Raw genomic sequence first — 23,260 nt, forward strand, 5'->3', positions numbered from 1 at the left:
ATATGGGGTGCAGGTACCAAAACGGGATGCGTCAGAAACCATGGGGTCGTCATACCTTTGGCGGTTTTTGAGACCTGATGATGTGCTCCCTCTGTTTTCGTGTACGAAGGTCAGAAGGTGACGGTAGCTAGTTTTGGAACGTTTAATTTACCACAGAACTAGAGCTTGTTGGTTCAGCTTATAAGCCGGTTGAAAAGTTGAAACGGCTGATTTGTTGTGAGAGGAAAACAGTGGCTGATAAGCCGGCTGAATAAACTGAAGCGAACTCACATTTTGTATATTTAAAGAATTTACAAGTTTTAGCAATGGAACTTGAGTTTAATCTAAAGTTTAGAGTCATAAGCAAAATCTTATATTCATACAAGACCTCAAATTGTACTTGTATTGTTCTTTTATTAGTTTCAGATATTCATGTCAACTTCTTTAGAGTGCATGCTTGTTAACATAACATAGTCGAAATTATAATTAGCAGAACTGATTTTGATATGCCGATTACAAAAGGTGATACTAACTAACAATGTCTATTTTTTTTTGAGTGCATCAGCTTTACTTGTGGACAAACTATAATTTCCGCTGCCTGTAAATTTTATTTATTTGACACGCATTCATATTCTAAAACTTTTGTTGATGCTCTAGCTAGCTTAAAAACTCCAAACACCATTTTTAAACAAAAAGCTCAGCATCCGAATCTGTGCACAGCCTCAGCTTTTCCCCCAAGAAACCAGCAAAAAAGCCCTCCGCATACATCCATACTCACTGCGGCACAAAGCCATCCCATCTGCTAATCATATCCTATCATACCCGCAGATGTAGATAAATCCATCCACAAACCGGCATCAGATTAAACCAAACCAAATGCACTACCAAAATTTACGCTCTCACCTACCATTTTAATCCGAGCACCGGGACGAAGATGGTGGAAGCAGAGGGGCCACCCCCTCCCCTGCAATCCGTGTATAAATAGGGGGCTCCGGGCTGCCTCTCCACTCACCAATCCATTCCACCTCCGTTCACCCCGTCCATTTGATTTGCGTTTAGTGCGTTGCGTTTCTCCTCTGTGGAAGGAGCATCTCCTTCCTGCGATACTCCTGTTCTCCTATCGGAGAAAGGTAATGCAATCGACCTCCTGCAATGGAGGAGCTCTTGCTCTGCCTCTTGCTCTGTTCCTGCGTGCGTGAACGTTGCTCTGCTCCGGCGAACTGCCGGCGGCGTTGTAATGCTCCTCCTGATCGACGGCCGACGGCCGTGCCGGTAGCAAGTAGGAACTGCACTCTGCTCGGCTTCTTGGACCCCTGATCGATGATGATCAGGGGGAGGTCATGCCAATTTTTTTCCCGGGTTCTCTGAACCTGATGCCAGTGTGCAGGGGGAGGTGCTGCCTCTGTATGCAATCGCTTTCCTTGCACCGGTAGCCAAGAACAGATGAATTTTTACGGTTCTTGCACCAGGGGATAGCGTGAGATCCGGTGAATTATTGGGGGTTTAACTTTAACAACCTGGGTCAACTGCCACTTGAGGAGATCTAGTGGGGGGACCCTGCTTTGCTTGTCCTCGCAGGACAGATGGTTGTTGCTTCTGGATCTGGGGTTTAGCTAGCAGCATGCTCTGGGTTTAAGGTTGCAATTATTTTCCCCACATACCGAAGCTGGTAGAACGCTAGATCCGGCAGTGTTCATGCTTGTTTCTGTTCCACCATATTTTTTAAATATTTTTTCTGATGATTTTCGTCTGATAAGTTGTTGGCTTTATGACTTTATCCATTCCTCTGCCTCACCATGTGCTCCTGTCTCGGGACTCGGAGACAGACGGACGGTTCTTGGTTCTTGTGCTAATGGCCATGGTTAGCTTAGACCAATCCTGTCTTGGGAGCAATTACTTCTGTTTATCTTAATCACACCCCAACCCCATGCTGATCTCGTGCTTAGAAGAGCCTAGAACCAATTGAGGTGCTCTGCCGCGTCATTCTTCGTCCTTGCCTGCTTTGGTTTCAACGGATTTTGGAGCCAGGAGCCATTGGTGCCAAAGGCCATGCTTTTTCTTCTTGGACTCCAACGACGTGTCTTTGTTGGTTTCTCTGGTCAGATCTGTATAAATAGGCGCCACCCCCCTTCACCATTCCTTGGCCTTCGGAAGCTTTCCTTCTCATAGATTCCTGTATGCCTTTGATGTCTCTTGTTGCTGGGTTTTCCTTATTTCTAGGATTTTAGTTGATATTTTGTTCTTGCAACTGTTTGCGATTTTTCTCTCTTTCTTGAAGTAGAAGTAGTCCCGTTGCTTTCATGCCTCCCAAGAATTTCTTGGCAAAGTTTCAATAGTGTGGCAAGACTGGTTGTTGGTGGTTGGGTTTATGACTTCAGGGGGTTTTAAGGATGACTTTCAGTTTCAGTTACTGGTTCTGAATGCTTTTCTCTGCTGAGTGCTGACCGAAGCTTCCGTTTCTGTCGTGCTGTGCAGGCTTGAGGACCCAAGAAGAGGATAGTAATGGGGGAAGCTGCCGGCGACCGTGTCTTGAGCCGCCTCCACAGCGTCAGGGAGCGCATCGGCGACTCCCTCTCCGCTCATCCCAATGAGCTCGTCGCCGTCTTCACCAGGTCTGCACTAATTTTCCCTGTTCCTCAGCAAATTAATTTAGTAGTGCACTTCTGCGAAATAATTAATCTCTAACTTTTTTGCTATTAATATCGTTTTACCGAATGTAATTTTTAAGATAAGCTTTGTCATATATATTGTTAGATCTAGCATGATGTGCCCCATATCCTGAATTGCATGCATTCATTCGTGACCAATATTGTTGCTATGATGTTCCGGATAAGATGAGTATTTAAATGGACCACGGATTTTGTTGAAACCTAGTACTGACACTGATGAATAATGATATATACACCAGGTTTTAGTACTGGTAGGACTTACTTTGAACTGTCATTAGATCTGTCCGCATGCGTATTTTTAATTTTATACTCAGTACAAATCTGAATAGAATGATTGAAGACTGCACTTATCCAAGTGCCTGTTACTGAAGGCTTCAAGAATATAATATTCTTAGTATGTTTATATGTCTAGATCTGACATGTTCCATGCGACATAAATGCATAAACATCTGACTGGATCTGATTTATAGACATGAGTGGGATTACATGTAGTTTGGTCACGAGGGGGAATATGTTTTTCATTTTTGCAACGAGTTTGTGCCTGGCTCACATGTGTTCTTATATTAACCAATGGCTTCTGAATTCTGATCAAATGCTAAATTAATTCATGATATATTATAGGTTGAATTGACATATGTGGCATGATCTAATATCCCTTTATTATGTTTTGTGCAGGCTGAAAAACCTTGGAAAGGGCATGCTGCAGCCCCACCAGATCATTGCTGAGTACAACAGCGCTATCCCTGAGGCTGAGCGCGAGAAGCTGAAGGATGGTGCCTTCGAGGATGTCCTGAGGGCAGCTCAGGTTTGCATCAGATTCAGACCTCACTTGACTGCATTGTTCCTTTTGGTGGGTGCTCCTGCTCTAATCTACGTTGTGTTATCTTACAGGAAGCAATTGTTATTCCCCCATGGGTTGCACTTGCCATCCGCCCCAGGCCTGGTGTCTGGGAGTATGTGAGGGTCAATGTCAGCGAGCTCGCTGTTGAGGAGCTGAGAGTCCCTGAGTACCTGCAGTTCAAGGAACAGCTTGTGGAAGAAGGGTATAAATTTGCGCTTAAACTTGGAATTTGTATATAAGCTGATCATGCTTGATTTTTTGAAAAAGGTTCAGCTCATATATGATAAGTTTATAATACTTTGATGTATATATTTCAGCCCCAACAACAACTTTGTTCTTGAACTGGACTTTGAGCCATTCAATGCGTCCTTCCCCCGTCCTTCTCTGTCCAAGTCCATTGGCAATGGTGTGCAGTTCCTCAACAGGCACCTGTCGTCAAAGCTGTTCCATGACAAGGAGAGCATGTACCCCCTGCTCAACTTCCTTCGTGCCCACAACTACAAAGGCATGGTGAGCCAATATTTCATTTGTTTCTTTAATTCAATGTTGCAGATAATTAGTCAAATAGAATTTTTCAACAAAGTAATGTCAAGTAGAAATTGTGGATTATTAAGGCTGATGTGTGATGCAAACATTGTAAAACTGTGGTGGTCCTGATTTTTACACTTTTTTAACAATAGGCAGACATCATTCAGGGGCGTTCGGTGTAGCTGGTGTCTAAATTCTAAAATACTGATTTGTCAGTTTATAATAACAAAAACTGAGTATATAATATTTTTGAACCACAATATAGCCTTGAACTATTTCTTCATTTATCCTGTTGCCAATGTTATGAATTAACTTTGAACATGCTGGAAATTTGAACTTAAATGATTTCTGCAGACCATGATGTTGAACGACAGAATCCGCAGTCTCAGTGCTCTCCAAGGCGCTCTGAGGAAGGCTGAGGAGCATCTGTCCAGCCTTCCAGCTGATACCCCATACTCTGACTTCCACCACAGGTACTGAATATATTTTGCATGATCACACTTCGTTTTCAATAAAACAACCAAAGTTATGTCTTGTGATTTAACAATGTACTTCTTATGATTGTACAAACAGGTTCCAGGAACTTGGTCTGGAGAAGGGTTGGGGTGACTGCGCTAAGCGTGCCCAGGAGACTATTCACCTCCTCTTGGACCTGCTTGAGGCCCCTGATCCGTCTACCCTGGAGAAGTTCCTTGGGACGATTCCCATGGTGTTCAATGTTGTTATCCTCTCCCCTCATGGTTACTTCGCTCAAGCTAATGTCTTGGGTTACCCTGACACTGGAGGCCAGGTAAAATTCTTAGTTTTTACATGAATATTTGGTTAGAACACTGAACTTGTTCTAAGCAATATGCCTATAATTGCCAACAGGTTGTCTACATTTTGGATCAAGTCCGTGCTATGGAGAATGAAATGCTGCTGAGGATCAAGCAGTGCGGTCTTGACATCACACCAAAGATCCTTATCGTAAGTGTGATGACTAATATGCTAAAGCAAAACTTACCAACTTAATCGGTGCGATAATGAGCCTTCTTTGTTTTTTTGCACAGGTCACCAGGTTGCTCCCTGATGCAACTGGCACCACCTGTGGCCAGCGTCTTGAGAAGGTCCTTGGCACTGAGCACTGCCATATCCTTCGTGTGCCATTCAGAACTGAGAATGGAATTGTTCGCAAGTGGATCTCGCGTTTCGAAGTCTGGCCATACCTGGAGACTTACACCGATGTAAATACCAAATGTTGACTTCTATTTAATTTGTTTGTTAAAGATGAACATCTTGCTAACTCTTTCTTCAATTGCTGCCAGGATGTGGCGCACGAGATTGCTGGAGAGCTCCAGGCCAATCCTGACCTGATCATTGGAAACTACAGTGATGGAAACCTTGTTGCTTGTTTGCTTGCCCACAAGATGGGTGTTACTCACGTATGACTCCTAATTAACTATTTAGATTAGAAGTAATTTTCATTGCTGCTCCTGTTCATTGCTCATGTTGCCTTTTCCCTTGATATGCAGTGTACCATTGCCCATGCACTTGAGAAAACTAAGTACCCTAACTCTGACCTCTACTGGAAGAAGTTCGAGGACCACTACCACTTCTCGTGCCAATTCACCACTGACTTGATTGCCATGAACCACGCTGACTTCATTATTACCAGTACCTTCCAAGAGATTGCTGGAAAGTAAGTAATATTTGTTCAAGCAAATTTTGCTGATAAATTTACCAATTATGGTCATGCTGTTAGAGTTCCATGATCTGATGATTTTCTTCTTCTTCTGAATTTTCAGCAAGGACACTGTTGGCCAGTATGAGTCCCACATGGCCTTCACAATGCCTGGTCTGTACCGTGTTGTCCACGGTATTGATGTGTTTGACCCGAAGTTCAACATTGTCTCACCTGGTGCGGACATGTCCATCTACTTCCCTTACACCGAGTCACACAAGAGGCTGACCTCCCTCCACCCTGAGATTGAGGAGCTCCTCTACAGCCAAACGGAGAACAACGAGCACAAGTAAGAATCATGTCATACTTAGCTTAAGCTGTGTTGTACGTGACACATTCGTTGCTGGTCATCTGACTACAATCCCTCTGTGCAGGTTTGTGCTGAACGACAGGAACAAGCCCATCATCTTCTCCATGGCTCGTCTTGACCGCGTCAAGAACTTGACTGGTCTGGTTGAGCTGTACGGCCGGAACAAGCGGCTGCAGGAGTTGGTTAACCTTGTGGTTGTCTGCGGTGACCACGGCAACCCGTCCAAGGACAAGGAGGAGCAGGCTGAGTTCAAGAAGATGTTTGACCTTATCGAGCAGTACAACCTGAACGGGCACATCCGCTGGATCTCTGCCCAGATGAACCGTGTCCGCAACGGTGAGCTCTACCGCTACATTTGCGACACCCAGGGTGCTTTCGTGCAGGTAACTATCACGCTCCTGCGTTTTTTCATGGTGCTGAAAGATTCATGCTTGAGTGCAAATTTAGTCGGTACTGACCATGCCTGTTTTCTGCAGCCTGCTTTCTATGAGGCTTTCGGTCTGACTGTGGTTGAGGCCATGACCTGCGGTCTGCCCACATTCGCTACCGCCTACGGTGGTCCAGCTGAGATCATCGTGCACGGCGTGTCCGGCTACCACATTGACCCGTACCAGGGCGACAAGGCCTCGGCGCTGCTTGTGGACTTCTTTGAGAAGTGCAAGGAGGACTCCAGCCACTGGAGCAAGATCTCGCAGGGTGGGCTCCAGCGTATCGAGGAGAAGTATGCATCTTATTTCTAGCACACTGATCTCTGTATTTCCATGGCAATGTTTCTCACTTGCTAATGTTGTTATTCCACCAATTCTGTTGATCCAGATACACCTGGAAGCTCTACTCGGAGAGGCTGATGACCCTGACCGGCGTGTACGGGTTCTGGAAGTACGTGTCCAACCTGGAGAGGCGCGAGACCCGGCGGTACCTGGAGATGCTGTACGCGCTCAAGTACCGCACCATGGCCAGCACGGTGCCGTTGGCCGTGGAGGGAGAGCCCTCCAGCAAGTGATGCGGCGGCCGGGGCCTGAAAGAAGGGAGCACTTGAAGTCGTCTTTTCCTGGGTTCCTTCCTTATTTCTGAGGCCAAAAGAAGAAGAGTTTGGTTTTCCTAGGCGGGCATCAAGAATCAAGGTCTTCCATTGATGTGGGCGTTGCTGCTAGTTTTGAGTTGATTTGGTAGTTGGGGATGCATGGGGTGTGTGTGTGCAGTCGGTCATGGGTGCTCCCTTGTTTCCTGGATGGATGGATGTTGCTCCTTCAATAAACGCACCGGCCTTGGTTGCCGTTTCTGAAATAAGAGTAGCATTCATCTTTGTGGTTCATTTCCAGCAGGAACTTTTGCCCCCACATTGTGCTCACTTTATCATCGGTGAAGATCCGAGTGATGTGATTTCAGAAACATGCTGATGCCGCAGCGGTTGCCTCTACAAATGTGGTTTCCACCAGGAAAGTACCGTGCGAGTGAGGGCCTGCCGCGTGATAGGCCAGGGATGGCTTGGGCCGTGGACTGAAACGGCGGTAGCAAGCAGCACGTTTGCTTATGCCGGTGGTGTGCCGTTGCAGCTGGTCAGGTGCTGCCAAATGAGCCTGCAAAGCTTTTGGCAAGATGTAATGAATGAAGTTTGGCATGACAAGGATCCAAAAGTTCACCAACTCCATTCATTTGAAAGACTTGGCGAGTATATTCATTCTGCTGCCAAATTTTCAACTTTCTAAATCGCTCACTGCCTACCACGGCTCCGGGCATAGCACCACCGTGTTGTCGCCGCATCGCCAATCTGGCCACGGGCTAACCATCCCTCGAAAGGCTGGGGACCCCTCAGTGAGCCAGCGGTTGTGTCAGCTTCTGTTGCCCACCACGGGCGACACGGATAGACGGACAGTTCTCAAAAGTCAAAAGACCGTCGGATCTCCACAGCTTTTTTTTATACTTAACTAGCAAGATGCCCGTGCGTTGCTACGGTTAAATTGTATTTGTATTCACTTTATTATTTTTTATTCTATACCCTAGTTTTTGTTACACTCAATGAATTCTCTACTCTTTTTTTAATAAAAATTTGAATTAACATGTTTCCTTCTATTTGAATACTCATTATGTTTCTATAATTATTCATTTAACCAAGAAGTTGCTATAGGCAAAATAAAATAGATATGATCGTTTTGCACCATGTAAGATAGTCTAACACAGTTCAAACCGGTCAGCGGTTATAGACCTCCTTCCTGGGTAGTTGAAAGATTGAGTTGGAAATCCACCCGGGCTCCTCTTTTTTTAAGGATTTGTACTCACTTTTTTTTCCTTTTTTTTCCTTTCTGCGGGTGAGGATTTTTACTCACTTTTTTCCCAAGGGCGGTTCACAGGTGGGGTCGTGGTTTTCCTCTGGTTCAGGGGTAGTATAGCTAGGGGATGCGGTTATTCTTTCGATTCCGGGTTACAGAGGCTGTTTTTTTTCTGGTTTTGCACTCCGTGATCTGGTTCACGTGGTGGGAGTCGATTTTTCTTCATTTTTTTACCAATTCTATGTGATGGACGAAAATTGGTGGCAAAATGCTTTAACATTAAATAGAGATATAGAAAAGAGGTGAAATATCAATATAGTAAAAAAGAAGCCCTTCTCGTCCTGCCATGTTTATGAAAAGAAAAATAAAAATCAGTTCGGAGGCCAATACTAACAAAACAATTCTCTCTAGAAAACACTCCTTGGCCTTTGGGGTGAGGCGGGCCATGAGAGCGGCAGCGGCATTGTCGGCATTGTTCTCCTCGATGAAACTGATAGTGGAGTTGATGATGAGCAGAGTGATGATCCCTACGAAGTCTGGCCAGTCCGGTGGCTTGCCCTGAAAAATCAGCAAAACACATCAAACCCTCTGAACCCACGGCTCCAACAAGACACTCGCTGTGAGAATCATCACTTACTCCTCTGTTGGCGAGCGCGATGGCCATGATGGCGGCTGCCTCCATGACCCAGGACATCGGGTTCCACATGAAGCCCAGGAACTTGAGCACCTTGCTCTCCTGCACAGGCACACGCACACAAATCCATCATGTAACTTCACATCACACCATTTGCCAGATCGAGTAATAGACCGAGTAACAGGAACAGAAAGGCATGGGGCAAAGGCCGTGGATTAACTCACTCACCTGCTTCTCCTCCAGCTTGTTGGGCCCGAAGATGGATCATAGTTGCAATCAAGTGCACGGCAAAGAGGTTTCACAAAGGCGGCAGTAGCACAAGCTATCGAACTGAAAATTGAACAATCTTGTAACATAAGCAACCGGTTAGCAAACCAAATGAGCCTTTGCACAAAACACAGTGTGTCCTTCGGAAGCCTTTAGTGTCTAGGCAACACATGATGGCAACACCAAGTACACCCAAGAGAAAACATGGTGGCAATCATATGAAGAAAGAATAGTGTACTTCAAGCTCATCCCATCAAGACTTTAGAGCAGCAGCATCATTCATCCATACCATTGTGCATGCATAATTTGGAAAGTTGCAGGCAAGATGGCCCGTGCGTCGGCTGCACCAGGGTGTTCTCATTCCCTGCAGCAGCCGCCCTCGCAGGCGAGTTCGACCTCAGCGTCGACAGAACTCAAGAAGTGGACTGATTCTTTCATCTATTGGAGCTATCAGAACCGCAGTGCCGGCAACAGATGGAGCAAGGGGCTCTTAACACCACCAAGATAATAGGAACAATAAGACAGAGGTAAATGCAATTGGCACCAATAGAACTGTTTGTCTGCATCCAGTTGCATCCAAGCTCACACTCACTGCTACTTTCAGTATTCTGTGTTCCGCTGCACTAAGAGCGAACTAACGGTCTGTAACCAGGACCGGAATGGGAGCGGATCAAAGATGATAAATCAAGATAAATTGGGTGGGTGAATTTCGCTGCATCAAAGTTTTTTTTAAAAAAATTGGTCGAATTCGCATGGAGCTGGAATTGACCTCTAAACCAAGGCAGGGAACGGAGCGGAGGTGAAACTGATGAGGAAGATAGCAGGCAATACCTTGCGACGGGTGCGTGCTCGGAAGGACGCGACGGGGATGTCCTCGAAGCAGGAGTTGAGCTTCTCGGACGGCGAGAGCTGCGACTCCGCCACCTCCCACAGGTCCTCCACCCGGAGCCGATGTCCGCCTCGGGGCTCCACGGGCTCTCCATCTCCATCGATCCCCTACCCCACTCCCAGCTCCAAACGATGGTTGCTCCCTCCCCTGCTTCCTTGTCCCCTCTGGACTTCTTGGATGGATTTGTCCAAGAACTCTCTCTCTCTCTCTCTCTCTCAATTGCTGCTCCCGTATTCCACCTCCAACTTCTAGAGATACCGCTTCCGCTCCGGTGTCCGGCGGTGCGGGAGGGCGTGGACACCGCGGCCCCCTCCCTGCCCCAATCGCATTCGTCGGCGCCGCCCCCGCCCCTCCTCTCGTGGTCGAAGTTGTAGCTCCGCTTGGATCCGGCGTGCCTCCAGTGCCCGCAGCCATGCTCCCCCGACGGCGCCTTCCCAAACGCCGACGAGCTCCGGCTGAGGCCGCGCACAGGGGCAGCACGGGGGAGCGTCGGGGCGCCCCGCTCCGGCCGCCGCCCGCCAGTCCACTGTCGGGCGGCGCCGGGCCCGGAGTCGGATGGCTGGACAGAGTGCGGCGAATCTCGATCCCCTGAGGGAGGGGAGGGGAACGAGGGAGCTGAGCTCTTTCCACTTTAATCCCTCACTTTCCTATTTTTTTCCACTCGAGCCCCCCTATACTCAGAATTGGACTGTGGGTTGATTTCACGAAACATCAGGGTTTTTTTTGCAAAATGACCACAACGTACGAAAATTCGGGCAGAGACGTTACTTGCTTTAATAATAGGTAAAGATAAAGATGACTCAATTATATTAATATAATAAAAACTGAGTGCCCATCCCAAATGAAGGTGTAGCTTCAAGCTACTACAAAGGAGTCAAACAGATGACTCAAGTAAAAGCACTTAATCACATGGGTACTTGATGGTCTAAAGAATCGAATTCTGCACTTCTGATGGAGCAAGCATATATAGGTGATATCTCTAATGGAGTCGCTAGGCCGAGAGACGGCCACACCAGAGACATCAAGGGTCCTCTATATTGCACTCCGATAGTACAATCAACACTCCTTTTGGCTGTCTGACGGGCATGTGTCGTCGAGGATTTAGGATCTTGAGCCGTGGATATTGGTTGTGCTTCACCGGACTCAGGCAGGGCCGTACAGTCGCCGGTGCAAGGTGTGCGATGGTTCAGGGCCTCCAAAAATCAAGGGCCACCAAATCTTCAATTAGTACTAATTGATAAAGCTTAATTAAATAGAAAAAAGGCTGCCTATGTACGTATGAAAGTCCAGCAACTTCAAAGCCCAATACACATGCATGAATGCTCTTGAGGCCCAGACGCTAGCTGATTGATTTTGCCGGTTTGGCTTGGTTCGTTGCACACCATATCAATAGAGAAATGAGGCCAGTTATTTGTTGAAGTACTATCCTTACTGTTTTTGCATTAATATTTGATATGTTCCTAAGTATTGTAAGAAATACATTTTGTATATGTTTTATACATTTTGTATATGTTTTTGCATTAATATCTGATATGTTTTATACATTTTGTATATGTTCCTAGAGTCGGAGGTCAGCCCGAACGTCGAGAGGAGCATTGCCACTTCCATGTTTGCTGCCAAATAAAGTGCAGAGCCTGTAATATTTGTAGATTGTATCATTTCCCACCTTGAGGCTTTGTAGCTGCAGAGTGCTTGCGCTTGACTTGTGCAACTCACAGCAGAACGCGGCCAGAGAATCTTGATGACCAACGGCCACCGCCCACCAGAAAAGATTTGAAGAAGTCTGCGCCGCATAACTTGACTTGGCCAGCGTACGCCCCTCATTAAGCGGGCACCAGTTCAGTCATCAGGAAAGGACCTTATATATTACATTCTGGATTTCCTGCAACAGATGCTACATGCAATACGAGTACTACAGACAATATCTGAATCTCAACCTTCACTGCGCTGGATGCAATCAGGCGTTCCTAGCAACAGAGATAGTGATTCCAGCAACTGAGCGTGCAAAGACATCTGTTGGAACTACAAAGAAGATGAAGAAAACTATGGCTGAAGATGCTGCCGGTTCATCATCCTCCGCATAGCCACCCAAGACACATCGAGAGTTTGTTCGTTGCAGATGAAACATGTACAAGCTATTTTGTTAGAGAAAGGAAAGGTTGCTGCGGTAAGAAGGCTCAATGAGATAAAAGAAACATGTACGGGAACAACATGGGCTAGACCCAGCTTCGCTTTCCAAATAAGTTCTTCAGCAGGTCATAGAAACAACGGACTATAATCATGTGAATGCAAGTATTTTATTCCAGTATTAAACTTTTATGTGAATTTAAATGGATATGATGTAGTATGGTGTACTGTAGTTTCTCAGTGATAGCTTTTAATTAAAGTGTTTATTAGGGTTATCTCTCTCTCTCTCTCTCTCTCTCTCTCTCACACACACACACACACACACACACACACACACACACACACACACACACACGCACACGCACACGCACACGCGCGCGCGCGCGCGCACACACACACACAGAGTTACCGCTTATCACCCTCTGAACAATTTTATGCAATCAGTGCTTCTTCAGGTGCTACCGAAAAGGTCTACAATTTTGCAGCTAATGCTTGGTGCTTCGGCTGTAGAATTAAGCAAGCAAATGGCAGGACCAGCAACATCTGGAGCCCAGCAGGTCCAGCCTCAGCCGACACACCTTAAGCTCCACTGTGAGTATGGAGCTCTCTGCATCCTTCACTTCATCCCGTTCTGCACTTCTCTCATGAATCTGAGATATATAGTTCTTTTTATGGTTTCAGCAAGTTCCAGGGAGCCCCCAAAAATCCCTGGATCTAGATCTCTCTCTCCGTCACCTCTGGTACACACCTTCTCTGATTCTTGCACTCTCAACTCTATACAATATCTCCTTTCTTTTACTTCGCATATATGGTAATAATATAATACATCGTCTTCTGTCTCTGCAGAGTATTCGCAAGTTGAGATTTGGGGCTTTCCCCATTGCCAGTCGTCACTGTTGCCTGCCACTTCGCTACCCTGACGAAGCACTTGGGTAAGCTCCATATCCTCAAGTTTAGTGATTGCTCTTTGGTTCTCTCTTTAGTTTTCCTTGCTGTTGTGTCTGCTGCGGCATCAAGCCGTCAATACCGCCGCCTGTGCCCATCACTTGCTACAAAACCATTGCACTAGAGCCCCGCTCAGCCTCTTGTTACATGATTCCACTCTTCCAAGCACTGCTGTCACTATTAGGGTTTCGTAGTTAGCAAGCGTATGCGGAGGTCCCCCAATTGTTGATCTCTGACAGCTCCTCAATTTTATTTGGAAGGCCTCATTTTCTAAGTTTTGTACAAAAATTATCGAAAAGTGCTCCTGTAAGTTGACACTAATCTCAAATCAGGCACGTAATTAAGTTAAAACAGTTATTAGATTCAATTGTGTGAGCCCAGACCAGCCCAGCCCACCCTTCTAATTCCCGTTCCACGCCGACCCATCACACACTCGTGTCACCGGCACTTCATCAGCGAGAGCCTAGAGTTGGAGATGGTCACGGTGCCCCCTGTGCCGCTGTCGTGGCCGGCGACACGCTTCGCCATGAAGAGGGCACCGCCGACGGTGAGGTTTTCCAGGTGCCACACGTCACCGTCCGTGATAGCACTTGGCCGGGTAAGCTCCTGAAGCCCTCACCCGATCGATCCTCCTCTATGTGTAGAGCTTTCTGTTCAATCTTGTTCAGCCCTACCTTTGTGTCCGCTGCACCACAGCAACTTCCCCATCGACGGCCAGCCACAAAATTGCCACATCAAAGGACCTCCTTGTTCCGTGATTCCACTTGCCCTATCAGCGCTACCACGTTTGCTGCGAGCTTCCTGGGACACTCAGGGGGTGTTTGGTACCACCTGCTAAAGTTTAGCACCTGTTACAGCGAATGTTTAAATACTAATTTGGAGTATTAAACATAGGTTAATTATAAAACTAATTGCACATATGGAGTCTAATTTGCGAGATGAATCTATTAAGCTTAATTAGTCCATGATTTGACAATGTGGTGCTACGGTAACCATTTGCTAATGATGGGTTAATTAGGCTTAATAGATTAGTCTCATGAATTAGCTTGGGGTTCTGCAATTAGTTTTATAATTAGCTCATGTTTAATCCTCCTAATTAGCATCTGAACATCCGATGTGACACTGCTAAAGTTTAGCACATAGTATTCAAACAACCCTCACATCAATGGCCGTCCGTTACTTCTCTGCATGCCCCAGGAAGAAGAAAGATACCCCCTCTTTCTCTTGATTTGTGGACCCTGCTAAACAAATAATAGTTCTTTAATTACTATCTCCTTCGTCAAGCCCCTATGCGCAGGACACATGGGTCCCAACAGAGGATTGCACCATTAAAACGTTTTGGAATGCAAATATAAGAATATATGGATTAAATTTCACCGTTTTAGGTTTTAAAATGGCATTGGTTTTGGGCTCAGGTGCAGTTGCACAAGTTCAAATTTTGTTTACAAGTAGGACTTAAATATTGTGGCCTACTTATCAGTGAGATATAGGCTAGGTCGTGTCAGGGGAACCTCACCGGTGAAGTTCAGAGACCGTTTTCTGTTTGATCTGACAATGTGATCTAACAATAAGGTGTACTATACCTTAAAAGTGTCAAACTTATGATTTTTTGTTCACTGCTTTAATTCTATGTGGTGTTTATTTGCGGTCATTTGTATTTCCACAGAAGATACGAAGTTAGAAAGCAACATCGCTTTACTCAAGGCCCCCAAAAATCAAACAAGGCAAGTGACTTCCCAGTTCCATCATACCGAGCCTACAATTTTCACACTGATCTTCTTTATATATGCACTATTACGCATGCCTTACTTGATAAGTGGTCTAGAGCGAGCTGCACGGGACACTATGAACTTGTGCTCCGGAACTTTAGATAGAATTGCATTTGGTTAAAATGTGGTTATTGAGAGGATTTTTTTTTTCCTGATGGCTTATGCATACAAACTATGTTTCGGCACTGTATATTTCTTGGAGTCCAAAGTATACTAGGCACATATTTATCGTTGCATAATATGTGCTCTACAAATTCACGCTTATCAACTGTGTCATTGGCTAACTTTCAGTCAAAGCACTTAGTCCAGATAATTTGGGTCTAAGTTTGGTGGCATTTGGTTCTGTTGATTTTTCATCATGAAGTGAACTAACATTTTTTACTTAAGTTTAAGGTTTCACAAAAATCCTAATGATCTAGGTAAGACTTCACTATAATAGATGTAATCCACACCTTACATCTTATATACTCATAAGGAACACGGAGACTATTTAAAGAAAATCGTCGGAAAACACTTGGAGTAGATTGATGGAAGCGCTTGAATAGAGAATCCTAGAAACACTGCCACAACGGGGGGAGGGGGCTCCTATACCTTACCCTTTACTCTCTACACTGCCCTCAACTTCCCTATAGCTGTCGTTCATTTCAGTGGTGACGCTCTCTGCCTCCTAGGTCACTCCTCGCCAGGGCGAAGCTAGGTAGAGTTTGCCTGATGCACATGCACCAGCGAAAGAAATTTTTACCACTAGCTAGACTAATATTTACCATGTATTGCCATATATTTTTGTACGCTCCTTGAGCGGTGCACCACCGTAAATTTAGAGCTAGCTTCGCCCTAGCTCCTTGCTACATGCTTTTGTGAGGCTCCCTAGGTTTGGATCTTCCTCTCCTCAACCGTCTTTGGATGCACGTATCTTTCCCATCAATATGATGGGGAACAATGGTCATGGATGGAGACTTACAAGATACGGTTACATTGCTGCTTTGAGATTATTCATGTCAACTTTCAAAAAGGAGTACCGTTGGAGCAGTTTGCAAATTTAGGGCACCTACAAAGGTATAATAAGTTTGCTCTCTACAAGAGAGTACATGTCACCTATAGATCGCATAATAGATGATTCCATACAACGATCTAGCTATTGGTGCACTGTACGAGGTTTGGTGGGTCCACCACATTAGATTTTTTTAATGTTTCTCTCTCCTCCCAATCCCCACGAACACACGTTCTTCTTTCCATGGGCCACAGACACCGCAGCGGTGCCGCCATTCCGTGTCAGCTGCACTCCACCCACAGCGTCGGCTGCGCCGCCGGCCCCGTCTCACCCGGCCTCGGATGCGCCGCTTCCGCGTCTTCGGCCAAGTTCATCCCAACCGTGGCGGCACCGAGGCTTACCTGCGTCCTCACCCACACACCATCGAACCAGATCCGCCCGTCTGCGGCCCCGCCCGCTCGCCGCCAGCTGATCTTCTCCCGCCTAGACTATACATATGTTGTAGTTCTTGAGCACGAAAGGAAGGTAAACATTTTTCTCATTTAGAGAATATTTAAATCATCACCTCCGATCTGACTTTCGAATACTAACCCCCTACTAGAGACCCTGTCACGATCCTACCATTCGGTGCAGGATGTTCTAAGAGCATGAAAACAAGGTACTCAACATACTACTCAATAAGGCATGCAATTATAGTCACCACGACCACAAGAACATCCTAAGCAACCTATCGTTGATCATAGATTGAATAAGCAAAACCGAGATAATATGAAGTCATATAAGGAGGCACATGGATCGCTAAAGAATTAGAACTCCTGTATTACATCACCACGAAATATTGTTCATCACTAGATCAACACCAAGATCATACCTTCGATCTCTTGGTCCTATCTCCAGAACTCCAACGTGGTACTATTGCAGGGTGACCACGTCGGCTAGGGGTTAAGCCTTGGCTAACCCTCTAGACAACTGCATGACTCACAGCTCTCTAGAACGATGTCCCTTAGTAGGCTCCTCTGCTTCTCTGTTGCAAATATGATCAATGAATGCCATGGCTGATGGACAATGTGGGTATTTATTCCCTAGAGAGGCCGTGGCTAAAACAGGAAGTCGAGGGGGCATAGGAATAGCTAGGCTGATCAGCTTGTACTGACCCTTCCTTTCTCTCTCTCACGCCCTCCTACATCGCCAAGTCTTCTCTAATCTTCTGGAGGTTTGTTGTGACTTGCATGTGAACCTAACTCATCGATATCCTTGAATGGATCTGACGGGTTCCTGTACTAGGGGTACCCCCGAGAAAGGGATTTAAGACGATCGCACGTGAAAAGGCCAAAGGCCTAATAGTGAGAAGCATACTGAAGGCAGCCCGTGCGGCGTCGCGGCCCACCTCCCGAGCTCCCTTGGTTAGGAGTTGAATATCATGACTCGCCGCACCAGCCGGCTTGGAGGGGCCCATAGCACCCCGCCTACCCCTTTGACTAAGGGTGACCGGTGGGATCATTAAATGCAAGATGTGGCCCTCTTGACCGCCCCACACCGGAACGTGACCCGACAGAGGGAGCCGACCTTTAGACAGGGGGTCCAAGGGTGAGGCTACACCCTTCGGATTGCCCAGGACGACCTGCAGGATGAGGCCATGTGGTTTGTACTCGCTCACGCACCCCGAAGTCATCATCACCCACCCCGCCATAGTGATCCGTCACGGTCAAGGCTAGGCCACCACGCCAGATCTGGTATGGGCCCGCAGGCGAGGCAGGACCCGGGGTCAGGTGTCACGGCATTGAGTGGCCGTGAGCACGCTGGAGAGGTTGGGGAAATCCGGGGAAGGCAGCATGCCATGCCCCAGTTGATGACCTAAGGCTCACCTACTCACCCCAGATATAGACGTCAGCAACAACATCCATCCCATTCACTGCCATGGGGTTGGCGGATGGGATGGAGGCCCATCATGGAAGTGGCCAGGCCATGCGTAGGCAGCCCACGCCGCATAGGGCCCCCCGTACAAGGCGTGTGGGGCCTATGAAAAACGAAGGGGATCTGACAAGGAGGCCCGCCACGCCAAGGAAGGCTGGGCCGCCCCGACCCTCGACCCCAGAGGTCGGGGAACCCCATCCTTTCTCCAAATGTTGTCTCCCGGTCCCTGGTCTATATAAAGGGAATCAAGTCTTCTTTCTCTGCCTCTCGAATCCACATTCACACACACACACACACACACACACACACATACACACACCCACACCCACGCATCGCATGAACGCTTGCTTGCAAGCACCCCGTTGTAAGTCCAATGCACTCGATCCAAGCATCACGACTCCTGCTGAAACTAGACGTAGGGATCTTCCCGAACCAGTATAATTCCTTATCTCTTGTGTGCTAGCCATCGAAAGTGAGGAGAACGCGGCATACAATCACTAATCGGCGTTACGAAACACCGATAGGATCTTTATAACCTTCCAAAGTGTTGCTCACTTCATCTTGATCCCATCATGATCAACTTGCTAAATCTTCTAAAACTTAGCCACCAAGTCTTCTACAATGAATGTTTGTCGAAGCTGAGCATGAATAGGCGACGAAATGCCTTGAGCCAAATGGCCTTAGGTCATTGGGCTGATCAGCTCATGCCCTTTTTGGGTGCCCTGGTCATCATCTTTTCTGGGCTTGACGTTGGTTCTGGGTCTTGTCCATTTATGTTCCAAAAAAATCAAATTTCCTTTGTAAACAGAGCGTTCTCCAAGACATAAGGTATAAGCAGATACGGCATGATTATATATTTGACATAATCAATAGTAATGATATTAATTTTATAGTATTATTTAAGACAAACAGGTGTGAAAAGGTGTTATTAACGAGGGTCAACAATCGGGCACGCTGCCTATAACTGAAAGAATAGCATTATTAATTTTAAATAAATGCTGGAAAATATGAGCACACATGTCGAGTCAAGAGCTTAAACTCGAATGAGCCTGTGCTGAACTTAATTGTAGCTCACTTCATTTGACAAAATAATTAGCGTGACTTAGAATTCATATGCTTGACTCCCTATCTACACAAAGGGCAAACATGAGAGATTTTCCATCAGAGATGAGACCACTTTTTCCTCATAGATAATTAGCCATGATAGAAAAAAGCTACCTCCCAATCTATATACATTATTGTGTATCACGTACCACACATTTTTTACTCAAAACGGCCTCTCCTCTCATACAACCCCTACCAAGGTCGTACATAGCAATGTGGAGTTCTATTCAATTTTTACACTACGTAGTTGAATCTTTATGTGATTGTTTTAGGCTCTAAATAACTTCAATAACAAAAGTTAAGAACCGCAAAGTTGTAGATCCTGTCAAGAGCTACAGTTTTCTTATAAAAATCTTCATCCAAGGTAGTTTGAATTTCTTATGAACTTTCAAAACACTTGTTTTTATCGTTTCATCGAGAACTATCTTAACCATACCGTATAATTAATGGAATGGAACATGTGCCTATGAACGTCTACTACCTTAGCTTGGCCGGTTTGTACAAAGCTCTAGATGCTGGTTGTGATGCATAATGTGCGTGTTGATGGTACAAAATCACTCGCATCTACTATAACTATTTTAATACTAAAATATACCATAATTAAAGATTAAACCCTAGATTCTTCAATTTATAGAAATGTACCGCTAGATTCGTGGATGACACGATATCACTCGCTGCTACTATTGACAATAATCAATCAAATTTCCCTCCCTCCAACTTTTAAATTGGGTAAACCCCCTATCCGTAACAGTCCAAGGCCCTAACCTCGATCTGCGATGCCTTCTATTTGTTGAGGTGATAATGCATTTTTTGGAATGTGCAACTACGTACCATTTGGATTTCCTTTTAGGGAATTGGAAGAAGAAAGTATATTAGTTTCATAGAATATATATGCATTGTGCTACTGCAATTAATATTTTGCTTTCATGGTTATTAATATGTTGAACCAGATCCACCTTATAGTTTAATTTGGCATGACCACATAGATGAAGAATTTGAATCTTTTCAAAATTTATGGTTGATAGAAAACCAGGACTTTTTAAAGCTTGCAACCCCCCTCCCCCACAGTTTTGCACAGTAAACCAGGTGAAGCAGGCCTCTTCTATGCACGGCACCTATGACATTTCGTCAGCGGTGATGCAGCCAAACAATAGTAGTCATGCATATTTGGCAATTGGCATATCCATGGTGTTTTCAACAATAAATGTTTGCTTGCATATTTGGCATATTAACATCTAATTTCAATAAAAGCTTCCTTGCATCCATTCAGATTTTGCATATCTTTTTGGAGGGAAGATTTTGCATATTTGGCTGATTCCTAAGCCTGGAGTCCAACTAGTAGTCTTTGGGAAGAATGGCACGTTAACCTTTTTTTTTTTAACCTTCTGAAAAAAAATGAACGACTGAAACATTCATCATTGGCTGTCCAAAATTTATTTTAAATGTTTAGCGCTGCTTCAAGCTGTCATCCAACATTGCATCAACTGACATCCTACCACATTGAATGAGTAGAGCAATGTAGTAACGTATTGGCCAGAAAGATACGGCTCCAAGCTACGGTGGCCAACCCAATCGGCTGTCCGAGTTGTCGTCAAGCTCCCTCTCCATTGGCTGGAGGCGCATTGGGAGTGTAGCCTGATCATGAGGTCGCTTGGATTGGTAGGTGAAAAAATCAGCAATGGTCATGATTGTTCACTCCATAAAAGAATAATACAGATACTCTTGCCCTTGCACCTAAATGCACAGGCCTAGTGAGAGGTTGCATGCTGGATGGGGCATGGGTATCTGAAGAAGATTGCAAACACTATAGTAATATACACGAATGACATGTTTTTTACTCGAAATACTTCACTAGAAATGGCAGTGGCACGAGTAGTAACATGGAAGTGTTTTTTTCTAGTTTTACATACCCATGCCTTATCTTCGCTTGTACACGTTATTGAGTCACCGTATAAGATCCAGCTGTCATATACAGCAAACCAGGTGATGCAGGCCCCTCCTATGGGCGGCACCTTTGCCATTTCGTCAGCGATGACACAGCAAAACGATAGTTGTCATGCATATTTGGCATATCCAGGCTGATCTCAATAATAAATATTTGCTTGCATATTTGGCATATTACATCTAAATTCAATAAAAGCTTTGTTGCTGCCAAAATAAGCTACAACAGTTTTTGGCAAGTATTAACAACACGAGAAGATGCCTGGCCAATATCACATGCAAATCACACCGTCCAGCCCCACAGAGAGGCGGTAGTCTCACACTGCTGTTTTTCACACCTCCTCCATCTCCCTCCTCCAGTCGACTCTTCATTTGCAAGAGGCCGAACCAGGCTCGTCTCCCTCAGAGTCGTCGAGCACTCGTGAAGGCGTTGAGGAGAGGCTGCTGCCCCGGCTGACACTGTCGATCCGTCTCTACCGACGGCCGGTATGCCTTCCCTGAACCCTGATTCGTGTCTCCACCCTTCCTTTCCTTCCCTTCGCAACGGCGATTATTTTTTCTGATCTCTTCTCTCGCAGCAAGCCAAGAGCACAGCCGACGGTGAGGTTTTCCAGGTGCCGCACGTACGTCACCGTCCGTAAGAGCACTTGGCCGGGTAAGCTCCTGAAGCCCTCACCCGATCGATCCTCCTCTGTACTGTAGAGCTTTCTGTTCAATCTTTTTCAGCCCTACCTTTATGTGCCCGCACTTTCTGTGCTCGCTGCGTGCTCCTCCCGCCGCACTGGCTGCCGTGCCGCGCACCGCGCCCTGTTCTTCCACCTCGCGCCGTGCCATCTGCCGCTCGCTGTGTAGTCCGCCGGAGATGAGAGAAGCGACGAGGAAATCTCTAGATTTTTTTCCCTTGCATTATTTCTGTAAAGCCCTTTCCACACATATGTTTCAAATAAAGATCCTTTAGAAGGCAAAAAGGGTCTGAAGTAAAATAAAAAATTACAGTGCGGTCCTTCTCATAGTACTATAATGTACAATGCATTCTCTCAAACAAACCATAAAATAAGCTACAAAGATCAAATTATGTTTAATCACCATGATTTATGGGTCCATATATGAGTCTGCAGATAGCTTAACAAACGAGTCATTGTACAACTTGTCTGCGTCGCTGTTTTTAACTCATCTGCATTGCTGTTTTTGTGTCACGTGACGTTTTTTTACAGACAACAGCAACTGTTGTACATGCCCTTAGAACAAAACAAGTGAATGAAGTTTTCGTCCCCAGGCCTAGCCCTAGGAGTCATCGATCGGTCTTGCGCCCACCGTTTGGCCCCACTCCGAACTCCTCCCTCCTCCCGTCCGTACTTTTCATGTGAAAGAGGCCACGCCGGGCTCGTCGTCTCCCTCGAAATCGACGAGCAGCTGTGCGCGGCGCGCCCGATCTCCGCTGGACGCTGGTGGTGTCCAGCACTCCAGCTCCTCTCTAATTCGTTCACGTCACGCCAGCCCGCACTTTTCTTGAGAAACTGACGCATCCCCTAGCCTGTCCGCGCGTTTCTCGTCCTGGCCGGTGAGGAGAGGCTGCTGCCCTGGCTGACACTGTGGATCCGTCTCCACTGCCTGCCGGTATGCTTAGGCTATGCCTTCCCTGAACCCTGATTCATGTCTTCAACGGTTCAACCCTTCCTTTCCTTCCCTTCAAAACGGCGGCGATTATCTTCTCTCTCTTCTCTCGCAGCAAGCCGAGAGCACCGCCGACGGTGAGGTTTTCCAGGTGCCACACACGTCACCGTCCGTGAGAGCACTTGCCGGGTAAGCTCCTGAAGCCCTCACCCGATCGATCCTCCTCTATGTGTAGAGCTTTCTGTTCCATTTCTGTCAGCCCTACGCCCCTACCTTTGTGTCCGCTGCATCACAGCAACCTCCCCATCGACGGCCAGCCACAAAATTGCCACATCAAAGGACCTCCTTGTTCCGTGATTCCACTTGCCCTATCAGCGCGGCTACGTTTGCTGCAAGCTTCCTTACACTCATCAATGGCCGTACGTTACTTCTCTTCTCTGCATGCCCCAGGAGGAAGAAAGACCCCCCCCCTTTCTCTTGGCATGTGGGCCCTGCAAAAAATAGTTCTTTAATAGGGATTACTATATTACACTCGAGTGAAAATCAACTCATCCACACCTGAATTTTTCCTTATCCATCACCTCCCCTTCTCCTTCACCTTCGGCAAGGTCTGGCAAGCTTTTTAGGGTTCGGGGGTTTGGGTTACCTGGGTCTGGCGGTCCTAGAGGGAGGTCTGAGGTGGCAGGGAAGCGGGCGGTGGTGGCGGTCAAGACGGCGGTGGTAGGGTGGCGGCGGTGGATACCTGAAA

At 46.3% G+C, this 23,260-nt stretch overlaps 1 protein-coding gene across 1 annotated transcript; it reads left to right on the plus strand.

Moving 5' to 3' along the window:
* Window positions 1-953: 953 nt before the first annotated feature.
* Window positions 954-7,362, plus strand: LOC101783222 (sucrose synthase 2). The gene is made up of 15 exons (XM_004984029.3): window positions 954-1,109; window positions 2,455-2,591; window positions 3,324-3,453; window positions 3,540-3,691; window positions 3,807-3,999; window positions 4,372-4,490; window positions 4,591-4,807; window positions 4,888-4,983; window positions 5,067-5,240; window positions 5,322-5,438; window positions 5,529-5,695; window positions 5,802-6,026; window positions 6,112-6,430; window positions 6,524-6,768; window positions 6,864-7,362. The coding sequence occupies exons 2-15, from the start codon at window positions 2,482-2,484 to the stop codon at window positions 7,048-7,050; spliced, it is 2,451 nt and encodes an 816-aa protein (XP_004984086.1). The 5' UTR covers window positions 954-1,109; window positions 2,455-2,481; the 3' UTR covers window positions 7,051-7,362.
* The last annotated feature ends 15,898 nt before the right edge of the window (window positions 7,363-23,260 follow it).

The sequence above is a fragment of the Setaria italica genome, chromosome IX, assembly GCF_000263155.2.
Source record: "Setaria italica strain Yugu1 chromosome IX, Setaria_italica_v2.0, whole genome shotgun sequence".
In the NCBI taxonomy this organism is placed as follows: Eukaryota; Viridiplantae; Streptophyta; class Magnoliopsida; order Poales; family Poaceae; genus Setaria; species Setaria italica.